Below are 19,639 nucleotides of genomic sequence, written 5' to 3'. Positions count from 1 at the left end.
ACAGGCCAGGATAAAGGTATGGGGAGAAATGGTTGCAGGTGGGGGAGGGAATGTGCATGTAAGCATCGTGATGCAAGCGTTGGGTGGGAAGAAAAAGAAGCCTGAGAAGCATATGTGGTGCAGGATAGGGCCTCCTAGTCAATCGGGTGAACGAAGCGCCTTCCGAGATCCCCACCTGCATAGAGAGGTGCCGTTTCAGCTGCCGGTATGGGGTCGAGGCAGACGGCGGGAGCGGCTTCCTGATTTTAAACAGGCGGTAGAAGAATTCCTCCACGCTCATTGTGGCGTCATGCTCAAGATTGTGGAAAACATCCTCCAGCACCTAAAGAACAACAAAGCACACCGTCAGATCCCAGGAAAAACAACCGCTGCTAGATTTGTGAGAAAACATCAGGATTTTGGGGTGGGGGTTCTTACAAGGACCGTTTTGTGAAGCCCCTGCATCCAGCTACAGAAAAGGGTAGACAAGCCGACGTCCAGCCCGGGTTTCAGGGAAAGAACTGCATCTCAGTGAACAGAAGGTCCCAGCTTCAATACCTGGGGTCACCAGGAGGAGGTGCCATTTGTAATGTTTGGGACACCAACTTCGATAATGGTCCAGGCAGAATTTTGGGAGCTGCAGCCCATAAACCCACACTTCCGAAGACCTGGATGGCCTTCTGAGGACTACATTTCCTGGGGTTAATGCACAAAAAAAAAGAGAGAAGCTGCTCCAGAGTTTCCTGGGAATTCTAGCCTCACTGCCCTTTAGAATTTCCCGAAGGAACCGCACAAAGAACTGCAACTCCCATTCCGTGGCAGCTTCTTTTTTTCATACTTTTTTTTCCATACATAATTTTTCCTGCCCTCAGACCTTCCCTCCTTTATTCAACAAGAGAGGAGGTCTGAGACAACCACACAACCTCAGAAATAGGCCCTGGTCCAGGGGTCCAGGCATCTGTAGGTGTGGGTCCGTGGGGAGGAATCCCCAGAATTCTGCCTAGGGAAGAACTGGCAAATGACGCTGATCAGATAGCTCAGTGAATTGGGTCCCTGGCTGTAGAACCAGTGGTCAGAAGTTCAACACACACACCTTCCAGGAGAAAAGCCAACCTGTGTAGCCTTGGGCAAGCTGCACGGTCTCGGAAGTGACCCTGGAAGAAAGGGCTGGGACTTCTATACCTAGGAATCTCTGGAATGTCAGACGGATTGCATGTAATCATCAATCAAGCAGACGATGGGAAAAAAGTTTTCTATTTCTAACTCCCTGGATATCCACTGTGCATCCGAACAGGCCATATTTGACTGGATGGATAAACAGATTAACCCTGCATAAGACTCATTCTTCTGTTCTGGGCACTCCAGTTGTTCAGATAACTCTGCCTCGTTTCTGTGCCCGATCAACCATCTTGAAGTAGTGGCCAAAAACACACACACACACACACACACACACACACACACACACACACACACACACACACACACACACACACACACACACACACACACACACACCACACACACACACACACACACACACACACACACGGATTTCGTGAAAAATACTTTCTTTGCGAAGAATTCTAAACCCCGCTTCAATCAAAAGCATTCCGCAGGTAAGCCTGGAAAAGCATCGACTCCAAACCCTAGAGAGCCGTGGCTGCCAGTCAGAGTTGGCTCTATAGGGGTCTCTTACAACTCTACAGAGTTCACCTACAAAGTCAGCTCCTCCAACCTGATCTGGGGGAGCGCAGGACTCAAGAAGTACCTGAGTGTCGATATTCTGCAAGCCGTACTGCTCACAGATGGAGACTAGCTTCTGCCTGCTCAGGTGGCCGTCCCGAGAGATGCCGAGATTCTCGCACACCTCCTTCAGCTTCTCTTCTATACAGTCCTGAGTGGGGGAAATGTTTGGGGATGCATTGAGGTCGTCAGGATTCCAAAACCTCAGTTGTCCTGAAAAGGAAACAACAACACTTAAGGTGGGGGACAAAAAAAATTACATAAAACCCTACTCCTACGGAAATAAAGTTCCATCACCATCGGGGGCACACAACGCTTCTTGCAGGACATCTTTCAAAATTCTTTCCCCTCTCCTGGTCTGAAAATAAAACTTCTGGACCAATATCCAACTGCAAATCAATGGGTGCATCACAATAATTCAGCGATTCACTTGTGGAAATGAATTTGGTTACCATATTTTTCTGTGTATAAGACTATACTTTTATCTAAAGTCTTTAGACTAAAATTGAGGGTCGTCTTATACACAGAAGTAAGCTGAGGAGAGAACAAAAACAAGTGGAGGGGAAAGCAGGGATCAAAGCGATCCTGAAGCGCTTTTGATCCCTTTCCCCCTGCACTTGCTAAGCCCCACTTAGATTTCTTAATTTTGGGTTAGAAAACTGGGGGGGCGTCTTATACATGGAGGCATCTTATACATGGAAAAATACAGTAATTAGCAAGGCACACATTAACACACTCCTTTCCAATTAGCCAAATGAAGGCCTACCATGGCATGTGCGCTAACCTGAATAAGCTAGTAGACCAAGTTTACTTTTTTAAAAAAGGTATCACACTTTTAAAACACACACACACCAGATCTACTTTCTTTTACTGCTTATTTATTCAAAACATCTTTATACCACCCTTTGTCACATGGGGTTTCGGAGCTAAAGCAAACCAACCAACCAACCAGGGTCATTGGGAAAACATACAAATAATAACTTATAGATCAGTTGAAACTGATTTAAACAGCTAGGAAAGGTTTTTTTTAAAATGTTTTGACCCAGAACCTAAATGAAGGCAACATTGGTACAAGGCCAACCCCAATTGGCTTGGTATTTGACTACTAGAGGCCAGTAAGCAAGTCTTGCAAAATTTACTTTATTGGCCTTCAGCTTCCAGAATGTCTCTGTGGCCAAGCAATTTTAAGCGCCAGGCCCTGCATTTTTTACAAAAGGGACTCCCTACATTTCTTTGATCTAGAAAGCCTCCATGCAAACCGACAACTCTGGCAGCAAGCGCAACTTGTCTTCAAAGTGCTCTTTCAGTCACAACCTTAAGACTGCAAAAAAATGAAGCTGAATGTTTGTGGTGTCTTCCGAGACACAACGGGCATTTCCCTGCTCTCCTCCAGAAGGAGACCTTGTGAAGAAGACCTCCAGATCCCACCACTCTATGAGGTTGCTCCTGATAAAGCACCTCTTCCCCCCTTCCTCGCATAGAGGTATTTTTTTTCCTGATAACCAACATGATTTACAGGGCCAAGGGCATGTGAAAAAGAGGGTGTGCAATTGCCTCCTGCAAGCCAGAGCCCTTATGATGTGTTGTACCGCACATCTGTAGCGTAACACAACAGAAGCAATTTAGATTGGGGGAAAGCCCCATTGAGGACTAGGGCCAGGCCAGAAAACGCTAGAATTGAAACTAAGCAGAATTCCAGAGAGCTGGACCATAAAGAAAGCTGACCACCGAAGAATTGATGCTTTTGAATTGTGGTGCTGGAGGAGACTCTTGAGACTCCCCTGGACTGTAAGGAGAATAAACCTATCCGTTCTGAAGGAGATCAACCCTGAGTGCTCACTGGAAGGACAGATCTTGAAGCTGAGGCTCCGATACTTTGGCCATCTCATGAGAAGAGAAGACTCCCTGGAAAAGACCTTAATGTTGGGAAAATGTGAAGGCAGGAGGAGAAGGGGACGACAGAGGGTGAGATGGTTGAATAATGTCATTGAAGCTACCAGAATGAATTTGACACAACTCTGGGAGGCAGTGGAAGACAGGAGGGCCTGGCGTGCTCTGGTCCGTGGGGTCACAAAGAGTCAGACACGACTTAACGAGTAAACAACAACAAGAATTCCAGAATTCTAATGTGTGAATTCTAAATCTGAATTCTGACGGGAGACAGAAAAACAGCTCCTCAGGCCCACTACGGTTTAACATCCTCTTTTAATTCTTGCTGTCTTGCCCAACCTGTTTTACACCACAGCTGTCCCAAAGCTCTTTCCAACATGGTCAACAACCTCAGGGAGCCACCAGTCTGAGGAAGGCTCTCCTACTGTGGTTCTACTGGGAGGCAGCCAGTTTTGCCCAACTCTAGATCCCAAATAGGATGAAGGGAAATATATAAAAGGGTTGGATAAATAAATAAACCATATGCTGCAACTGGAATTTTAAAGCTATGAAAGAGTGAGGACAAAAGGGAGGGGGCAGGAAAGCTTTTATTTCTTACTTAACGTCACCCTCCATTTATTTTTTTGCAGGAAATAATCTATTTAAAGAAGAACAAGGAATGCAGGCGCTGTTACGTTCTCTTACCTTCAGCTTCATACTCCTCACTGTCTTGGGATTGCCAATGCTAAGAGATAAAACAAAGAAGAACGTGATTGTAGAAAGTCATATTCCCGTCTGACAAGAAATCTGACAAAGAATCCGGTGATACCTGGAAGACTGTGCACATTTATTATGGCAGACGCTTCGGCTCAACGAAAGCTAATTTACACAAACACACAAATACACACACACCAGTTTTAATTATCTTTTTTTAAGTGGTGAACTGCAACTCACACAACCTTCCGCTGGTGATTAAGGTGGCATGAGATTTCTTCAATCCCATCACAAAAAGTCTTCCGAGGCCACCCTGCTTCTCATTTCTGCCATTTTTTTTTTGGCAAGACTAAAACTTTTTTGGATCAAGCCTTCCCAAATCATCGCCGTTCTTTTTAAAGACCACCTTTCCGAGATCGTTTCCAAAAACTGGTCTCCAACGAATCCAGTCCCCCACAACTTCCACCGACTCCCTGCTGTCTTGGTGAATAGAAAGCGCCCGAGAACAGCCGGGCGGAAAAAAAAACAAGCCTCCGACAGCCAGGAGGACAATATGTATATATGTGTGTGCCAGATGGGGGATTGTTGTTCTGTTTTCCTAAGCAGGCAGAAGCTGTTGATCTCCATGGGGCAGCGGGAGGGGGCGGTGTCGGTCAGCCACAGACCGAATGGATGGGGTAAGAAGAAGAACGAGAAAACGTCTTGGGAACATTCCTTTACTTTCCTTGTTTCTTCCATAAACGGTTACAGTTCACGGACACGGCATTTCCAGCCAGTAAATCATTCCCATTTTACAGGCGGGAAAACCAAGAGGGCGAAAACGTAGAAAGCAGCATCTTTGAGAGCCCAGTAGGGATGATGTTGTGTGCCATGGTGAGCCCACCATGGGTCCAAAGAAAAAAAGCCGCTCCGTTCTGGACTGCCCCCAGTATACGAATTTCCCAGCATAGCCATGGGTTTCATCCATGGCGAACAGCCAGGATTATGAAGCTGAGTGTGGTGAATTCTGAGTGCACTCGAAGCCTGATGCACTTAAAGGCAGTGGAGTGTAATGGTTAGAACACTTGACCTCAGATTCCAAAGGTGCAGATTTAACATTCACTGGATTACTTTCTCTCTCTCTCTCTTTCTTAGGCTGACCAGCTTCACAGGGTGTTGTATGAATGCACTGGGCAGGAGTAAAGGGGAGCCATGCGGTCAATAGAAAATGCCAGAGTAGGTGATGCCCTTATAGATCAGGGGGGAAATGATCATACAACTGCAAGCTTTTATGGATCCAGGAACGCTTGCATATTGGATCATGATTTTTTTTAGTAGGTATCTATTTAGTAGGTATATAAAGGTATTGCTACCCTTTCATTGGGCAGGAGGAAAGCCATTGGTACCGCTTTAAGTGTTATCAGGCAGGAAAAGTGAGACAGAAGTGGAATTAAATGAATAAATCAATTCGAAACCCCTTCAGGAAGTGGCCAGATGGCTTTCAAAAACCAATTCCAGAGGCCAGCCTCCAGGTCTCTGCACATGGAAGGCTGAAACTTGTCCTCAAAACTTGTCAAGGCCACGAGGGAAAAATTATTCCCTTCTCCCCCAGCCTGAATCACGGATCGTGGGATTTTCCCTGACAGAAGCCAGCCAGACTGACAAGAGTCTGACAAGGGCACCTGAGCAGATGATGGTTCAAGGACATGACAGCTTGTGTTTCTCTGCCGGCTAAAACATCTGTTTTTCCACACAGAACATGTTCAGTTCTGTAAGAAGCAGGCATTGGCAAGCACCCGGCTTTTGATTTTTTTTCCCCTCGTCATGCGCTGAGGGTTGATCATGGCTGGTTTATTTTTAAAACCGGCATCCAAGCCATTCTGACGTGTTTGTGGAATTAGACACACACCCTTTCCCCATTCGGGTAGAGAGGCAGCCACCCCTTCATTGGTCCAGGAAACCACCCATCCCTCCCTATCTCTCTCTCACACACACAACACAACACACACTGCTGGAAGAAAGTTCTCCCACTGCTATGCAAACCGGACAGGGGATTAACACCGCTCCGCAATTTTACGAAGGCGTGCTTTTTATAAATAAATAAGACTAAATGGCATTCATGTGACCGATGCGTTTGAAAGCGGAATAGCCGGGGCACCCAAGGAAAAGCGCCCGCGTCACAAGGCAGAAGTTTAATACCCCTCATCGAGATTACGGCTGAAACGCTATTACTCTAGCCGGGTAGCCATGGGAACAGGATGAGGTCAGTTTTTATTTTAGGAACAACTGCTTTGCGCTTCTGATCTATCATTTGCAAGACCACAAAGAAGGTGGACACACTCCAGCACACACACACACACAAAGAAAGCCACAGGCACACATAACACCCACCCACACCGCTCTGTGCTAAGGCTGCTATAGGTGAGAAAAACAGGACCATGAAGCTGCATTTTTTGTATCTATTATACATTTGTATATCGATCGATCGATTGATCTATTTATTTAATTTATTTAAACATTTACCATCATCATCATCATCATGGGTCATCAAGTCAAGTTTGAGTTATGGCGACCCCACCTAAGGTTTTCTAGATAGAGCGTCCTCAAAGGTGTCTTTCCCTTCCTTTCCTCTAGGGGGAAACCCTGGGACTCCACAGCTGGCCCAAGGCCACCCAGGCTGGCCCTTCTCTCGGGAAATGCACCACTGGAGAATCGAACTCCTAACCTCTCGCTTCGCAGGCAGAGATCTAAACGACGGAATTATCTAGCCAGCTTAAACATGTATAGCCTGGCCTATGTCACAGGATCTCAGGGCGCATTACAAAGCTGTATAAAACGGTTTAGACCTATAAGATATTTGAGACAATTAAAAATAATTAAAGCATCACATGGCACTAAAACCTGTGAAGGCTAGGATCCTCAAACCCCCAGCCACTCCAATAAATAATTTTGAGACTTGACTCAAAATGACGCTGGCGTGGGCACTGATCGAGCCTCCAAGGTCCACCAAATCTTAGTAACTGGACAAGTTTAGATAGTCGGGTGGGGGGCACTCCTTCAAATATCCAGATCCCAAGCTGTTTGGGGCTTTATAAGTCATGGTCAACACCATGAACTCGGAACAGAGCAGGTATTACACACACACACACAGGTGGCTGGATAGCTCGGTAAGTTGTACCACTTAGCTGTGAAGTTAAAGGATGGGGGTTCCATTCCTCTTGAAAGAGGAGGCCAGCCGGTGTCAAACGGGACTGAACCCAGAATCAGTTCTGGGCCCACAGGAGACCGGAGAAATCTCCCGATTCCATCACGGCCGAGCCCAAAAGAAACCGCCACGAACTAAGTGAACCCCTTCTCCCCCAATATCTGGACATGGAATGGAACCCCAAAAATGCCACAACCGCCACCATGACCGCATCCTCTCCGTCATCCTCAACCATGCTTTTGAGCAGCGGACAGCCTGGGTGGGTAGGTGGGGGGGAGAGAGAGTGGGGTTTGCCCAACCGGGTACGCAGAGAATTAAACGTTGTGTCATTGAGCCCTGCTCCACTTCGGTGGTGGTATTAAGGCATTAGGGAGAATTGATTTTCTCTTTCCCTCAGATGACCTATGTGACGAAAGAGACCGCGAGGCGGAAGAGAAGGATCGCGGCCCCGTGCTGTGGCATCATCTAGGATTACATGTTTTCCCCTAGTATCAAATAAGCAGGTTACTCTTGATTTAACCCAATTTGCAAGATACTGGGTTCAGTCCCGTTTCTGGGAGTCGTAGCTCCTAACACGTAAAAATAAAATGCAATTTGAGCATCTGTTTTGAAGTCCTGCGGGGAGGCGAGAAGAGCCGCGTGTAACAAGATGTCAGATTGTTACAATGATTATAAAAACCATTATTTCCAGAAAGTTGGGGAGGTGTGTCTATAAATTTCCTTCTGTTCTCCATTCTAGACCAATGGCTTAATAGCCCTCCAGCTAAGCTCTGGGACTGATAGCCTTCTTCTTAAAAATGTGCCTGTAAATTTTGGAGTTTTCTCCCTTTATCTTAGAAAAGTGCAACGAGGGATGCTTTTCGGACACCTGGGGCAAAAAAAGAAAGAGGGAGGAAAAAGCCCCCAAAAGTTTTGAGGATTATTTTCAAAAGGGGGGGGGGGAATCCTGCAGAACAGCTTTTGTTAAAGGAACTCAAAGGAATATCCTGTAAATCCACACCAAGCACGGGGTGTTCCCAGCACCTGTCACCCTCCCTGTGTCGTTGTGTTACAACAAATCGTGCGGGCAGCCGAGCTCCATCGGCTCTCTGCTCCTTCCCCGGGGGGGGGGAATCTCCCCCCTCAGCCTGCTCGGATTAAGGGCCTCCCATTGTATTCGGATGATTTTGCACCGGCCTCAGCTGGCTGAAGCCCTCACTCCCTCGTCACCCAACCTGGTGCGCGACAAGAGCCCCTTTGTAACGGGAAGGTCCGGGAGGTCGGAGGTCACGCTGACCCAAAATGGCGACCCCAGAAGGCAAGCTGGCGGCTTGCGCTCTGGACAAAAGGAGCCACCTCCCCAGGCTCTGTGGACCGTAACCCATCCCACCCCTCCATCGGGTCAGGTGTTCGCGTGCAGAGGGCCATTGTTCTGCAGCTGGATGAGGGTCATGCACATTACTCCGCGGGGATGGGGGGGCAGGGTGCATGCGTGCGCAGAGAGAATCTCCTCGCCCTCGGAATGCATTGTCCTCATCCACCCGGCGTCTTCGCCAGCCTGACGAACAGATGGCCCCCAAGTTGCACAAAGACCAAACTCAAAACCCGTGGTAGCCTCTGCGGCTGAATCTATTGCTCGGCGCCGTCTCCTGTCCCTCCCAACTTAGCAGCCTCTCCCACCCGACCATCTGCTTCCCCCGGGGTGGATCTTTCCCTTTCTCCACTCCAGGAATATATATATGGTTAATTAAAATGACCGAGACTCACCCTGTGCTGGAATTGTTATCATTCATTCATTCTCTCTCTTACACACACACTTATTTTTGGGGGGAACTGGTCATGAATGAAGACGACATCTGGAGTGACACAGGTTTCTGGGTACACCGGGTCTCCTGCTGGCATCGAAGCTCAAAGGAACGAGACTTTCACAGATCACGCAAGATGATTTGGATTACGGCTCAGCTCCGCCAGCCTAACGGTTTGGTTTGATTCAAGTTAAGATTTTCCTTGAAGGACACGGGCCTTTCAGGACCAACCTGCTTTCCTCGCAGAGGGGGCTTCTTTTAGCCTGGGCTCCTTGGCTCGACTCCAAAGGAAGCCAGAGGGCTCCTGAAACAGCGGCAACCTCACAGCTGGGGTGGCCAGAGGCTCGACCCATCGTCGGCCAAAAGGAGACCTCAACCTCTAATCCTCCGAGGAGCTCCTTGGTGCCTTACACAGGATGTTCAAGACCTCGGAGCCGGTCCTTCCATCAGACCATGTGGGGCAACAGCTACACCCTGGCGATCCCTCCCCAACCTCCCCTAATTTTCCACCCTTGGAGGGCAGATGGAGAGCTCTGTGGCTGGACTCCATGATCTCATAAGGTCCCGTCCAGTTCTGCAGTTCTCAACTTATTGTTATTATTATTATCATCTCTCTTACCTGTCTTGTACACCTCAAATTAGCCCTGCAGCCCTGGTGTGTGAGTGCGCGCTTGCTTGTGTGCAAGAGAGGTGAAGACTGGAGGAAAAGAGAACTGGGTCTCCTCTGTTCTTTATCTGGGGTGGATGGGGGCTGCCATTTTGTCCTTTGCCAGCAACATCCCCGGGGCCAAACCTGCAAGGGTTTGTTGCAAGCAACACCACCTTCTGCATTGATCCAGGAAACAGAGCAGGGGCTGCAGTGCTTATGTGCTCCTCGTGAGGTTTCCTGAAGCCATATGACTGCCCACGGTTGGAACACCAGACCAGACGGACATGAGGCCGGCTTCAGGAAATGGTCTGAACGGTGTAGCCCGGCCCATCCAGCAGGGGGCGCCCAGCACACACACTTTAAGATCTGAGGTTGGTTTTAGAAATAAAACACACCCAGTCTAGTTGAGATTTGGAAGCTAATCCAGGCCGGTAGAGTGGGGACACCCAGGTTGAGAAAGGGCTCCTCTCGAAGGGACCTCCTGATGGCTTTAGCTCACTACATTTAATGATCAAAAGATAGATGTCTTCTAAATCGCGGCCAATGCAAAGCCCAGCATTTAGGTCTACTTGTTGGAAAAAAGACACGAGGCATGACCGTCAAATACATCTGCCAACGAAGTCAAGGGGAATATGCCGCTGGCCGCAACAAACCAAGGCCAGCTTTTTTCTGCTTTGCCTGTGCTTTCGTTTCAAAGCAAAGTCAAGTTGGAGGCTCCTGCAACTGCAGACACGACCCTGACCTTTCACAGCATGCTTGTAAGGACCAGAGATTGCATGAACGTGTACAGGCTACGGGGACCGTGCATTCTAGGCATCCTCACGGCTCGTCTTTCTTCTTCTTCCAGTGGAAGCAGACTGCATTCAGCAACAGGATTGATGTCTCTGGAAGGGAAACTACTTTGCTTGCCCAGGAGTAGTGTGTGCACGTGACAGGATCTTCTTGGTGGTGATACTTTCCAGAGTTCCCTCCTGGAAGAAACATGTTTGTCTCCCAAATCTTTGGTCTGTTCAAGCCATCTCAGTGTATACAGACTTCATTGGAATAAAGCAGTGCTGGATCTATCCTTTTAAGGCTGCTCCTTGCACTGCTTTTCAGCAGAGACTTCTAAGCAAGTTTTTAATAGAGCTGTGATTTGATGTGTCATAAATGGAACCTCTAGTCCTTCTGTTGGGAGAAAAGGCAAGATAGATATAAATGACAGAATGAATGATTTGTGGTGTTAAGGGTGTTCTTAGGTTGTTTGCTAACTGACCCAAGTTCTATAAGTGCCAGTTGATGACAAAAGGGGGGGGAACTACTCTGGGGAATTTAAAGCTATTCTCCTCTGTAAATCCATGCATTTCTGTTGTGCAGCGAGAGGAATTTAATAAAAAATTTTCCTATCTCTGCAACAAATACGACTTGCTGGGGTAACTGACGCTTGATGGAACACAGGATATAAATGGTTTAAAAAGAACAGAAATAAGAGAAAAGGAGGTGGAGTAGCAGTCTATGCCAAAAATGCATTATGCTTGCGCAGAAATACAGAAGGATGAGCTTGGTTTCCCCATTAAGAGCCTCTGGATTAATATCATTAAAATGCTACGAGTGAAAAGGATCTTGGAATTGTTGTAGATCACAAGCGGAAGATGAGCCCACGGTGTGATGTGGCTGCAAAAAAGGCCAATGCTATTTTAGGCTGCATTAATAGACATCGTGCCTCCAAATCCCGTGATGTACTAGTTCCCCTCGATTTGGCACTGGTTAGGCTTCATCTCGAATACTGTGTCCAGTTCCAGACATTGCACCTCAAGAAGGATGGCGACAAACTGGAGCAATGTGTTCTCGAAGGCTTTCATGGCCGGGATCCAATGGCTGTTGTTTCACGCTGTTTGGTCCTGGACGGGAGCAAGTTCAGAGGAAGGCAACAAGGATGAGGAAGGAACAGGAATCCAAATCCTAGGAGGAAAGGCTGAAAGATCATGGCATGTTTAGCCTTAAGGGAAAAAAACTGAGGGGAGATAGGATAACACTTTTCAAATACTTGAAAAATAGTCATACAGAGGAGAGAACAGGATCTGTTCTTGATCACCCCAGAGTACAGGACACGTCATAATGGGATCAAGCGACAGGAAGCCAGATTTAGGCTGAATCTCAGAAAAAACTTCCTAACTGTTAGAGCAGTACGACAATGGAACTCTTAACCTTGGAGGGACGTGGCGTGTGCACCAACACTGGAAGGCCTTCAAGAGAAAACTGGCAGCCGTCTGTCAGATGTGCTTTGATTTTGATTCCTGCCTTGAGCAGGGGGTTGGAGCCGATGGCATTATAGGCCCCTTCCGACTCGGTGATTATACAATTCTATGATAATTCAAGTGAAAAAAGAAGAGAATGAGGTTGCTGGGAGTCCACTAAAGACCCCACCCCACCCATCAAGGAGAAGATATGGAGGAAACCTTTGAAAAATAAAATTAGAAGGATTTCAAAGAGACACAATGTCAGGGGAGATGTCAACCATCTTGATATCTCTTGGGAGACAAATTCTGGCAAAAAAATGGCCTTTCCACAAAATTCCTGGCTTATGGAAATGAGTGGAAAAAAAAACACTCGTAGTTTTGCAAAATAGATATGTTGGGGTTTAAACACTGCAGGGAGGCTCTATCACCCATTTAGAGGATAAATCATGGCCTGACAGGCTTTTTGTGCTGGGCGGGTGGGATATCTTTTTGGCATGGAGAGAGAGGAGGGCTCAGGGCAAAAGCATGCATGGGGGTGGCACACCGCCACAGAGGTGCATTTTGCCCCCTGCCCCCCCCCCAGTCCTCAAGCTCAGAACAAGTAAATGAACCAAGTAAATTTACTTGAACAAGTAAATTTACTCAGAACAAGTAAATGAACCATAAACAGTGAGGACAGCATGTAGCCCCGCGGCAGAGAAACTGAGAACAGCTTGGTTCGAGACACTTCCCTTAAAAGTTGCAAAATGGAACTCGGGAGGCTTTCAAGGAAGCATCTTTTCCCATGTGCTGACAAGATCTCATTAGGCAGCTAATGCATATTCCAGGGGCAAAAAGGACAGTAAAGGGGGAACCACTTAGCCCCCAAACGGTTTTGAGGCACAGGGGTGGGGGACGAAGCGGTTGCCGACCCACTCCCTTTAATTGACTGGACTTGTTAATTGACTAACCTTTCACACCCATTTTTACAACTAATAGAGAGGAATAATAACAACAATAATAAACCCAACGCAGTTGTGACCGGCTTGAGCATCCCTCCGGGAAGCATCTCACCATTAATTCCAAGGTCAACGCAGTACATGGGGCCTGTAGAGGAGACGGATTAGCCTCTCCGGGCTGGGAAGCAAATCCATTATTGAGGGCGCAGCTGTACGAACCCACTCACTTACCCAGTTTTATGAGGGCTTGGTCCAAGACCACGGCTGATTCGTAAAGGCCGCTTATCTGAGGTCAACTCGGACCAGGAAGGAAGGAAGGAAGGAAGGAAGGAAGGAAGGAAGGAAGGAAGGAAGGAAGGAAGAGAGAAAGAAAAGAAAGAGGAAGGAAGGAAGGAAGGAAGGAAGGAAGGAAGGAAGGAAGAGAGAAAGAAAAGAAAGAGGAAGGAAGGAAGGAAGGAAGGAAGAGAGAAAGAAAAGAAAGAGGAAGGAAGGAAGGAAGGAAGGAAGGAAGGAAGGAAGGAAGGAAGGAAGGAAGGAAGGAAGGAAGGAAGGAAGGAAGAGAGAAAGAAAAGAAAGAGGAAGGAAGGAAGGAAGGAAGGAAGAGAGAAAGAAAAGAAAGAGGAAGGAAGGAAGGAAGGAAGGAAGGAAGGAAGGAAGGAAGGAAGGAAGGAAGGAAGGAAGGAAGGAAGGAAGGAAGGAAGGAATGGAGAAAGAAAGGAAGGAAGGAAGGAAGGAAGGAAGGAAGGAAGGAAGGAAGGAAGGAAGGAAGGAAGGAAGGAAGGAAGAAAGAAAAGAAAAGAGAGAGGAAGGAAGGAAGGAAGGAAGGAAGGAAGGAAGGGAGAGAGAGAGAGAGAAAAGGAAGAAAGGGTGAGAGAGAGGAAGGAAAGAAAGAATGGAGAAAGAAGGGAGGGAGGAAGGAAAGAGGGAAGAAAGGAAGGAAGTAGAGAGAGAGAGGAAGGAAGGAAGGGGAGAGAGAGAGAGCCAAATGGCAGGGTTGTAGTGGAAGGACCAGTACTGTATTGGTGAGGATTCTTAAAGGACACCCATCCATTTCCAGGCCTAGCTTCAACATCTAGTTTTCCACAGGATTTGATACTTCCAAAGGAACTGAAAACAGAGTTTGAGAAAGCTGCCTCTCTGGACTACATCTCCCATCGTCATCATTACCATCATCTAAGAACCGCATAACAGGAAATGACCTTGTGGATCGGTGACTCCAGCCTCTGTCAGGGAGTCCCATGGGGGGGAATCGAACTCCCAACCTCTGGCTCCATAGCCAGAGGCCTCAGCCCCTGAGCTGCCCAGCAGGATGCCTGGTTCGGTGTCAGTGCACATCCTTATAATGCTGATGGTCCACGGTTGAATCCCATTATCTCCTCCATTCCAAAACTGTCCCCAGTACTCAGTAATATTGCCCACCCCTTCTAAAAATGAAGCACTGATCCCAAAATCACTTCTGGTTTGGAGGAAAGAAACCGATAAGCAAAAACACACAAAAACACACACAAAACCCTACGCACGAGCAAGGCCCTTCTCTCTGGGGAGTGAGGTGCTTCTTCTCTAGAGTATAAAACAAGATCAAGCAAAATAAAATGGATGGGGAGATCTGGTAGCCCTGAGATTTCCTTCCTGTCCCAACTTATAACATCCCTGCATGTGTATTCCTGATGGCTTTCACGGCCGGGATCCGATGGTTGTTGTAGGTTTCTCGGGGGTGTTTGGGGGTGTTCTGGAGGTTTTTCTTCCTAACGTTTCGCTACTCTCTGTGCCTGGCATCTTCAGAGGAGAGGAGTTAGAACTCTGTCTGTGTTCTGGTGTAGTGTGTGGGATAGTTGAGTACAGTACTTGTAGCTGTGGGATCAGCTTTTTGTCCTGTTCAGGAGACTGGGTGATTATGGTGATCAGGGTGCTGGGTGGGGAGATCTGGTAGCCCTGACATTTCCTTCCCAACCCAACTCAAAAACATCCACCTAGAGTGGTCACAAGGCCAGATAGGCGGGATATAAATAAAATAAAATAAAATAAATCCCTTTGTTTGTTTGTTTGTTTAAAACAGTCCTTATTCATTTATTCATTCATTCCCGCTATGTATAACCTGCTTGACTTCACGGCCAAACGCTACTCTAGTCTAAACTACTGGCAGCAAAGGATAACTTAGAAACCCCACAAACTGCAAACCCACAGACGCCAATAAACATGCATCATGTTAAAACTCGACTAATGCTGGAAACAGGGAACACAGGAATAAATTTACTTAAACCAGGATGTCTTTCAGTGCACCTCAAAAGAGAAAGGTCTTTTAACCCCCTCTTAAAGGATGGGAGGGGGGGCTCTGATGTACGTCTAGCGGGAACCCATTCCATAAGGATGGGGCCATGACTAGGGTTGCCAGATGTCAGGCAAAAGGAGGACATGTCCTCCTTTTTAGCCTAATGTCCTCCATCAGGCAGGCAAAGATAAAATGTCAGGCTTTTGTATATTTTATGTTATAATTTTGGATGGGAGGGGCGAGAGGTGGAAGGACCCCCTTCCCCCTGGCTTTCCCCTCCTCCACCTGCCCGCCCACCCCGGTATTTTGAATAAAAGCCTCCATTGAATTTATTTTTAATTTTTAACATGACAGTTTCTTGGTCGGTTCACTAAGAGACATTTATTGGCAGCTATTGTAATAAAATTGTATTGATTGTGGGTTTAACCTGGAATGATTCAAATGAAACATTCAATATGTCCTCCTTTGTCCTCCTTTTTGTCTTTCTATGTCCTCCTTTTAGTACCCATGTATCTGGCAACCCTAGCCATGACTGAGAAGAGCATGTGGCTCTCATCTTCTCAACTTTATATTTTTGCAGCAACAGCCCTGCAAGGCAGGTCACGTGGAGAGGGCATGACGGGTCCAAGGTCCTTTGGGGAGTTTCCGATGGCTGAATGAGAATTTGAACCCAAGTCTCCTGAGTCCTAACCCAGCCTTATTTATTTATTTATTTATTTATTTATTTGCTTGCTTGCTTGCTTGCTTGCTTGCTTGCTTGCTTGCTTGCTTGCTTGATTGATTGATTGATTGATTGATTGATTGATTGATATACCATCCATCTAGAACGTGTCTACTCTGGGCGGTTTACATATAATATAAAAATAAACTTAGATAAAATCCAGATTAGTTCAAGATGGGAAAGGAAAAAAAAAAAGAAAAAGGAGAGAGAGAAAAAAAGAAAAGGGGAGATAGGATTAAGGAACGGCTGTAGGGAAGGCCTGCTTGTACAGCCATGTCTTCAAGTTCATCTTGAAGGCCCTCAGCGAGGGAGCCAGGCGGCTCTCTGCAGGTAAGTTGTTCCAGAGACAAAGGGCCACTGCCGAGAAGGGCCGATTTCTAGTTTTTCCCCTTCGGACCTCTCTTGGCGTTGGGCCCCTCAGCCGCCCAGCCTGACTGGACTGGGTGATACAGGTAGAACTGGGCGGAAGGAGGCACTCAGCCAGGTATCGAGGGCCTAAACTGTTTAGGGCTTTATATGTCATGGTTAACACCCTGAAATCAATGCGGAAGCGGATAGGTAGCCATTTTAAGGCGGCCAGAGTGGGGGAAATATGGTGAAATCTTTTCACCCCTGTTAATAGCCTAGCCGATGTGTTCTGGACCACCTGAAGCTTCTGCATCAGTCTCAAAGGAAGCCCCACGTAGAGAGCGATACAGTAGTCTATTCTTGACACTACTAGTGCATGGACCAACGTGGTGAGCACCCCCGCTTCTAGATAGGGACGCCGCTGGTCGATACATCGATGATATAAATGGGCGGATCGGACCACGGACGCTACCTGGGTCTCCATGGTAAGCGCCGGGTCAAGATGAACCCCCAGACTTGAACCAAATTCCTTGTGATGAGAGTCACCCCCAAAAGAGAGGAAGTTCCCCAAAACACTGACATCGGAGGCCCCCCACCCGCAGGACCTCCGTCTTGTCCGGGTTCAACCTCAGTCCATTTGACCGCATCCCTTGCAGGATGGCCTCCAGGCAAGGGACGGAACGGCATCCACTGCAGATGGGGAAAAAATGTGATGTCGAGCTGGGTGTCATCAGCGTACTGATAACACAAAGCCCCACATCCCCTGATGACCCCCCTCCTAGCGGCCTCATAAAAAATGTTAAACAGCATTGGGGAGATGATCAAACCCTGCTGAGCCCTACAATTGAGGCTCCACGGGGCTGAGAAACTCTCTCCAATCAGCACTCTCTGGGGACGGTCCTCCAAGAAGGAACGAGCCAGGCCACCGATTCCCAATTGGGAGAGTCTCCCCAGGAGGAGACCGTGGTCAACGGTATCAAAGGCGGCTGAGATATCAAGGAGGATCAGCAAGGACATTTTGTCCCTGTCGGCCTCCCTCAGTAGGTCATCACACAGGGCGACCAATGCCGTCTCCATGCCGTGGCATGGCCTGAAGCCCGACTGGGACGGATCCAGGGCATCGCTTTCATCCGAGAGAGCCTGAAGCTGGTCGGCCACCAGCCTCTCCACTCCCGGGCTGAGAAAATAAACACTGGCGACGGGCCTAGAATGGCCAATGTCGTCTGCCGCAAAGCTCGGTTTCTTTCTAATGGGCCTAAGGAGCGTCTCCTTGAGGGCGAGAGGGAACCGTGCCTTTATCGCTCCCTTGCCACATGGGTTCTGTGGCACCTTGCCATGGTGCCACATGGGCTTTCCCCACTGGTTATGCTTCGCCATCCCAGGCTGCGGCGGTTGCCTTCCCTTGTCAAGTCCTTGCAACCATTTTGTGGCTGGCCACACTCCAGGGGCAGCCATTTTGTAGTAAAGCTCCAACTTGTTTTCCAGTTCCTAATTACGCTTATGAACCCCACAAGGTTGGGGGGGAGGACCCCTGGGTTAAGAGACTCGTGATTAAGGTCTGCGAGACCCGGGTTCAAGTCCCCTCCAAGCTCATTGGGTTGCTCTGGGATCAGACGTTATCTGTCAGGGGGTCCTTAGGATAAAAGGAGGGAAGACTCAGAAGGACCGCGAGCTCCTCATAGGAGGGGAGAAGATAAAAATATAATCAAAACCAGCACCCATTTCCCGGATACAGGCCTTTTCCGTGTCAGGGAAAACAGATTTTCAGGTTGGGATGGAAACAACCTAACAAAGCTGTTGACCCAGCATGTGGAAGATGCGGAAATGCCCAGTTCCAAACTGGGACTGGCGTAGAAAAGGATTGAGAGTATCAAATATCATTCTGTCCACCCACAAATCTACAGTTCCACCATGTTTTTGCCCGAAACATGGGGGTCCCAGTTGCAGGATTCCCTGTCAAGTTGGATTTAAGTCACACCCGTGACTGAACTCGTCCAGTCCATTCTCCGCCCCCATGACAGGCACTTGACTCGCGACTCAAGAGTCCACCCTCCCTCCCCCTTTAAAAACTTGGGACTTAAACCCAAAGCTTTGTCAACCTCCCTGTTTTTGCTTATCTCAAACGGCATTTTGCAGAAGAGGAAAAAAAAAAACTGAAAATGGCAACAGGCGAGAGAGTCCGTTCAGCCCCCAGGCAGCAACCTAGTTCAGTGGGAGAGGATCGGGACCCATATAGCCCGTGCTAGAACCACCCAACGGCCTTTGTTGACAATGATATTCTATTCACCCAGGTTTTCATCCAGCTACTGATCTCCCACACCAGCTATGACCAAGCCACTCTCCGTGAGCAAGGAACAGCTATCTGGGGGACGGCATCTTCTTCCTCATCATTAATGCAACATGTTTGGATCAGGCAGGCAGGCACGAAGGCCCCATGGCTCGGCTCCCAGCTTTCCCTCCTTCAGAAGGCAGAGAGCCTTGATCCTGAGCCAGCACACGGTCTAAGCATGCCAGTCCCCTGGGCGCACGCCACAACCACCCAAAGGAACGGTGCTATTGTCTTGCCATCTTTACAAACTGGCACGGAATTGCTGGAGCAGTAGAGCCAGACAAAAATGCATCCCATGTGTGGGCCAGAAGGGGGGGACATGGGTCATCCTGCAGGTCAGAAAGTCAAAAGGGGGGGCAACTGACCTTCTGCCCCCTCGCAAGCCAGGTGGCCTGAAGCCAATCTGCATCATTATGGGCTCTCCATGCTCAGCGCCTTACGATGCTCATGTTGACGGCTTTGCCTGGATCATGCCTCGCAGCTTCCCAAAATCCGTGGACCAATCCTTCAATTAAGACTGTGCGCTTAGCTCCATTCTGGGACTTAAATCGGATCCTTGAGGCTCAGAATATGGTCAGAGGAGCTTCGTTCTTGAACTCTTGAATATGGGCCTTTTGACTCCAACGGAGGGTGGCGGATGGGTTCCAGGACTTTTGGGGTCCTGATAAGGAACAGAATGGACTCAAGTGTGAAAGTTGTGCTAAAAGAGTAAATTGGCCATCCTTCAGTCTCGAGAGATGATGGTAACATACTCTGAACAGAGGACTTGGAACAGCGTCTAGTGTTGCTGAGAAGTCCAATTCGAGAGTGACAATCCCTTCCACACTGAAGACAAATACAATCTGTCCCCTGTCCAGCTCCCTGGTTTTGCTGGTTTCGGGATGGCCTCTTGG

General features: G+C 48.0%; 1 protein-coding gene across 7 annotated transcripts in view; it reads right to left on the bottom strand.

Annotated features, from left to right (window-relative positions):
* NIN (ninein) overlaps positions 1–19,639 on the bottom strand; it is a 118,894-nt gene that overhangs the window by 43,365 nt on the left and 55,890 nt on the right. For all 7 annotated transcript variants that reach the window (XR_013541007.1, XM_078384208.1, XM_072986911.2 and 4 more), the window contains exons 6-8: positions 4,297–4,336; positions 1,748–1,935; positions 176–322 (exon numbers count right to left, since the gene is read on the bottom strand). Coding sequence is in view for 6 of the 7 variants with exons in the window: in XM_078384208.1 (XP_078240334.1) it covers positions 176–322; positions 1,748–1,935; positions 4,297–4,336 (375 nt within the window). In the remaining variant the exon portion in view is untranslated. The remainder of the gene's footprint in view (positions 1–175; positions 323–1,747; positions 1,936–4,296; positions 4,337–19,639) is intronic.

Source organism: Pogona vitticeps, chromosome 1 (assembly GCF_051106095.1).
Source record: "Pogona vitticeps strain Pit_001003342236 chromosome 1, PviZW2.1, whole genome shotgun sequence".
NCBI lineage: Eukaryota > Metazoa > Chordata > Lepidosauria > Squamata > Agamidae > Pogona > Pogona vitticeps.
Note: the sequence above shows the minus strand (reverse complement) of the source record. Positions and strands in the feature narration are given on the sequence as shown.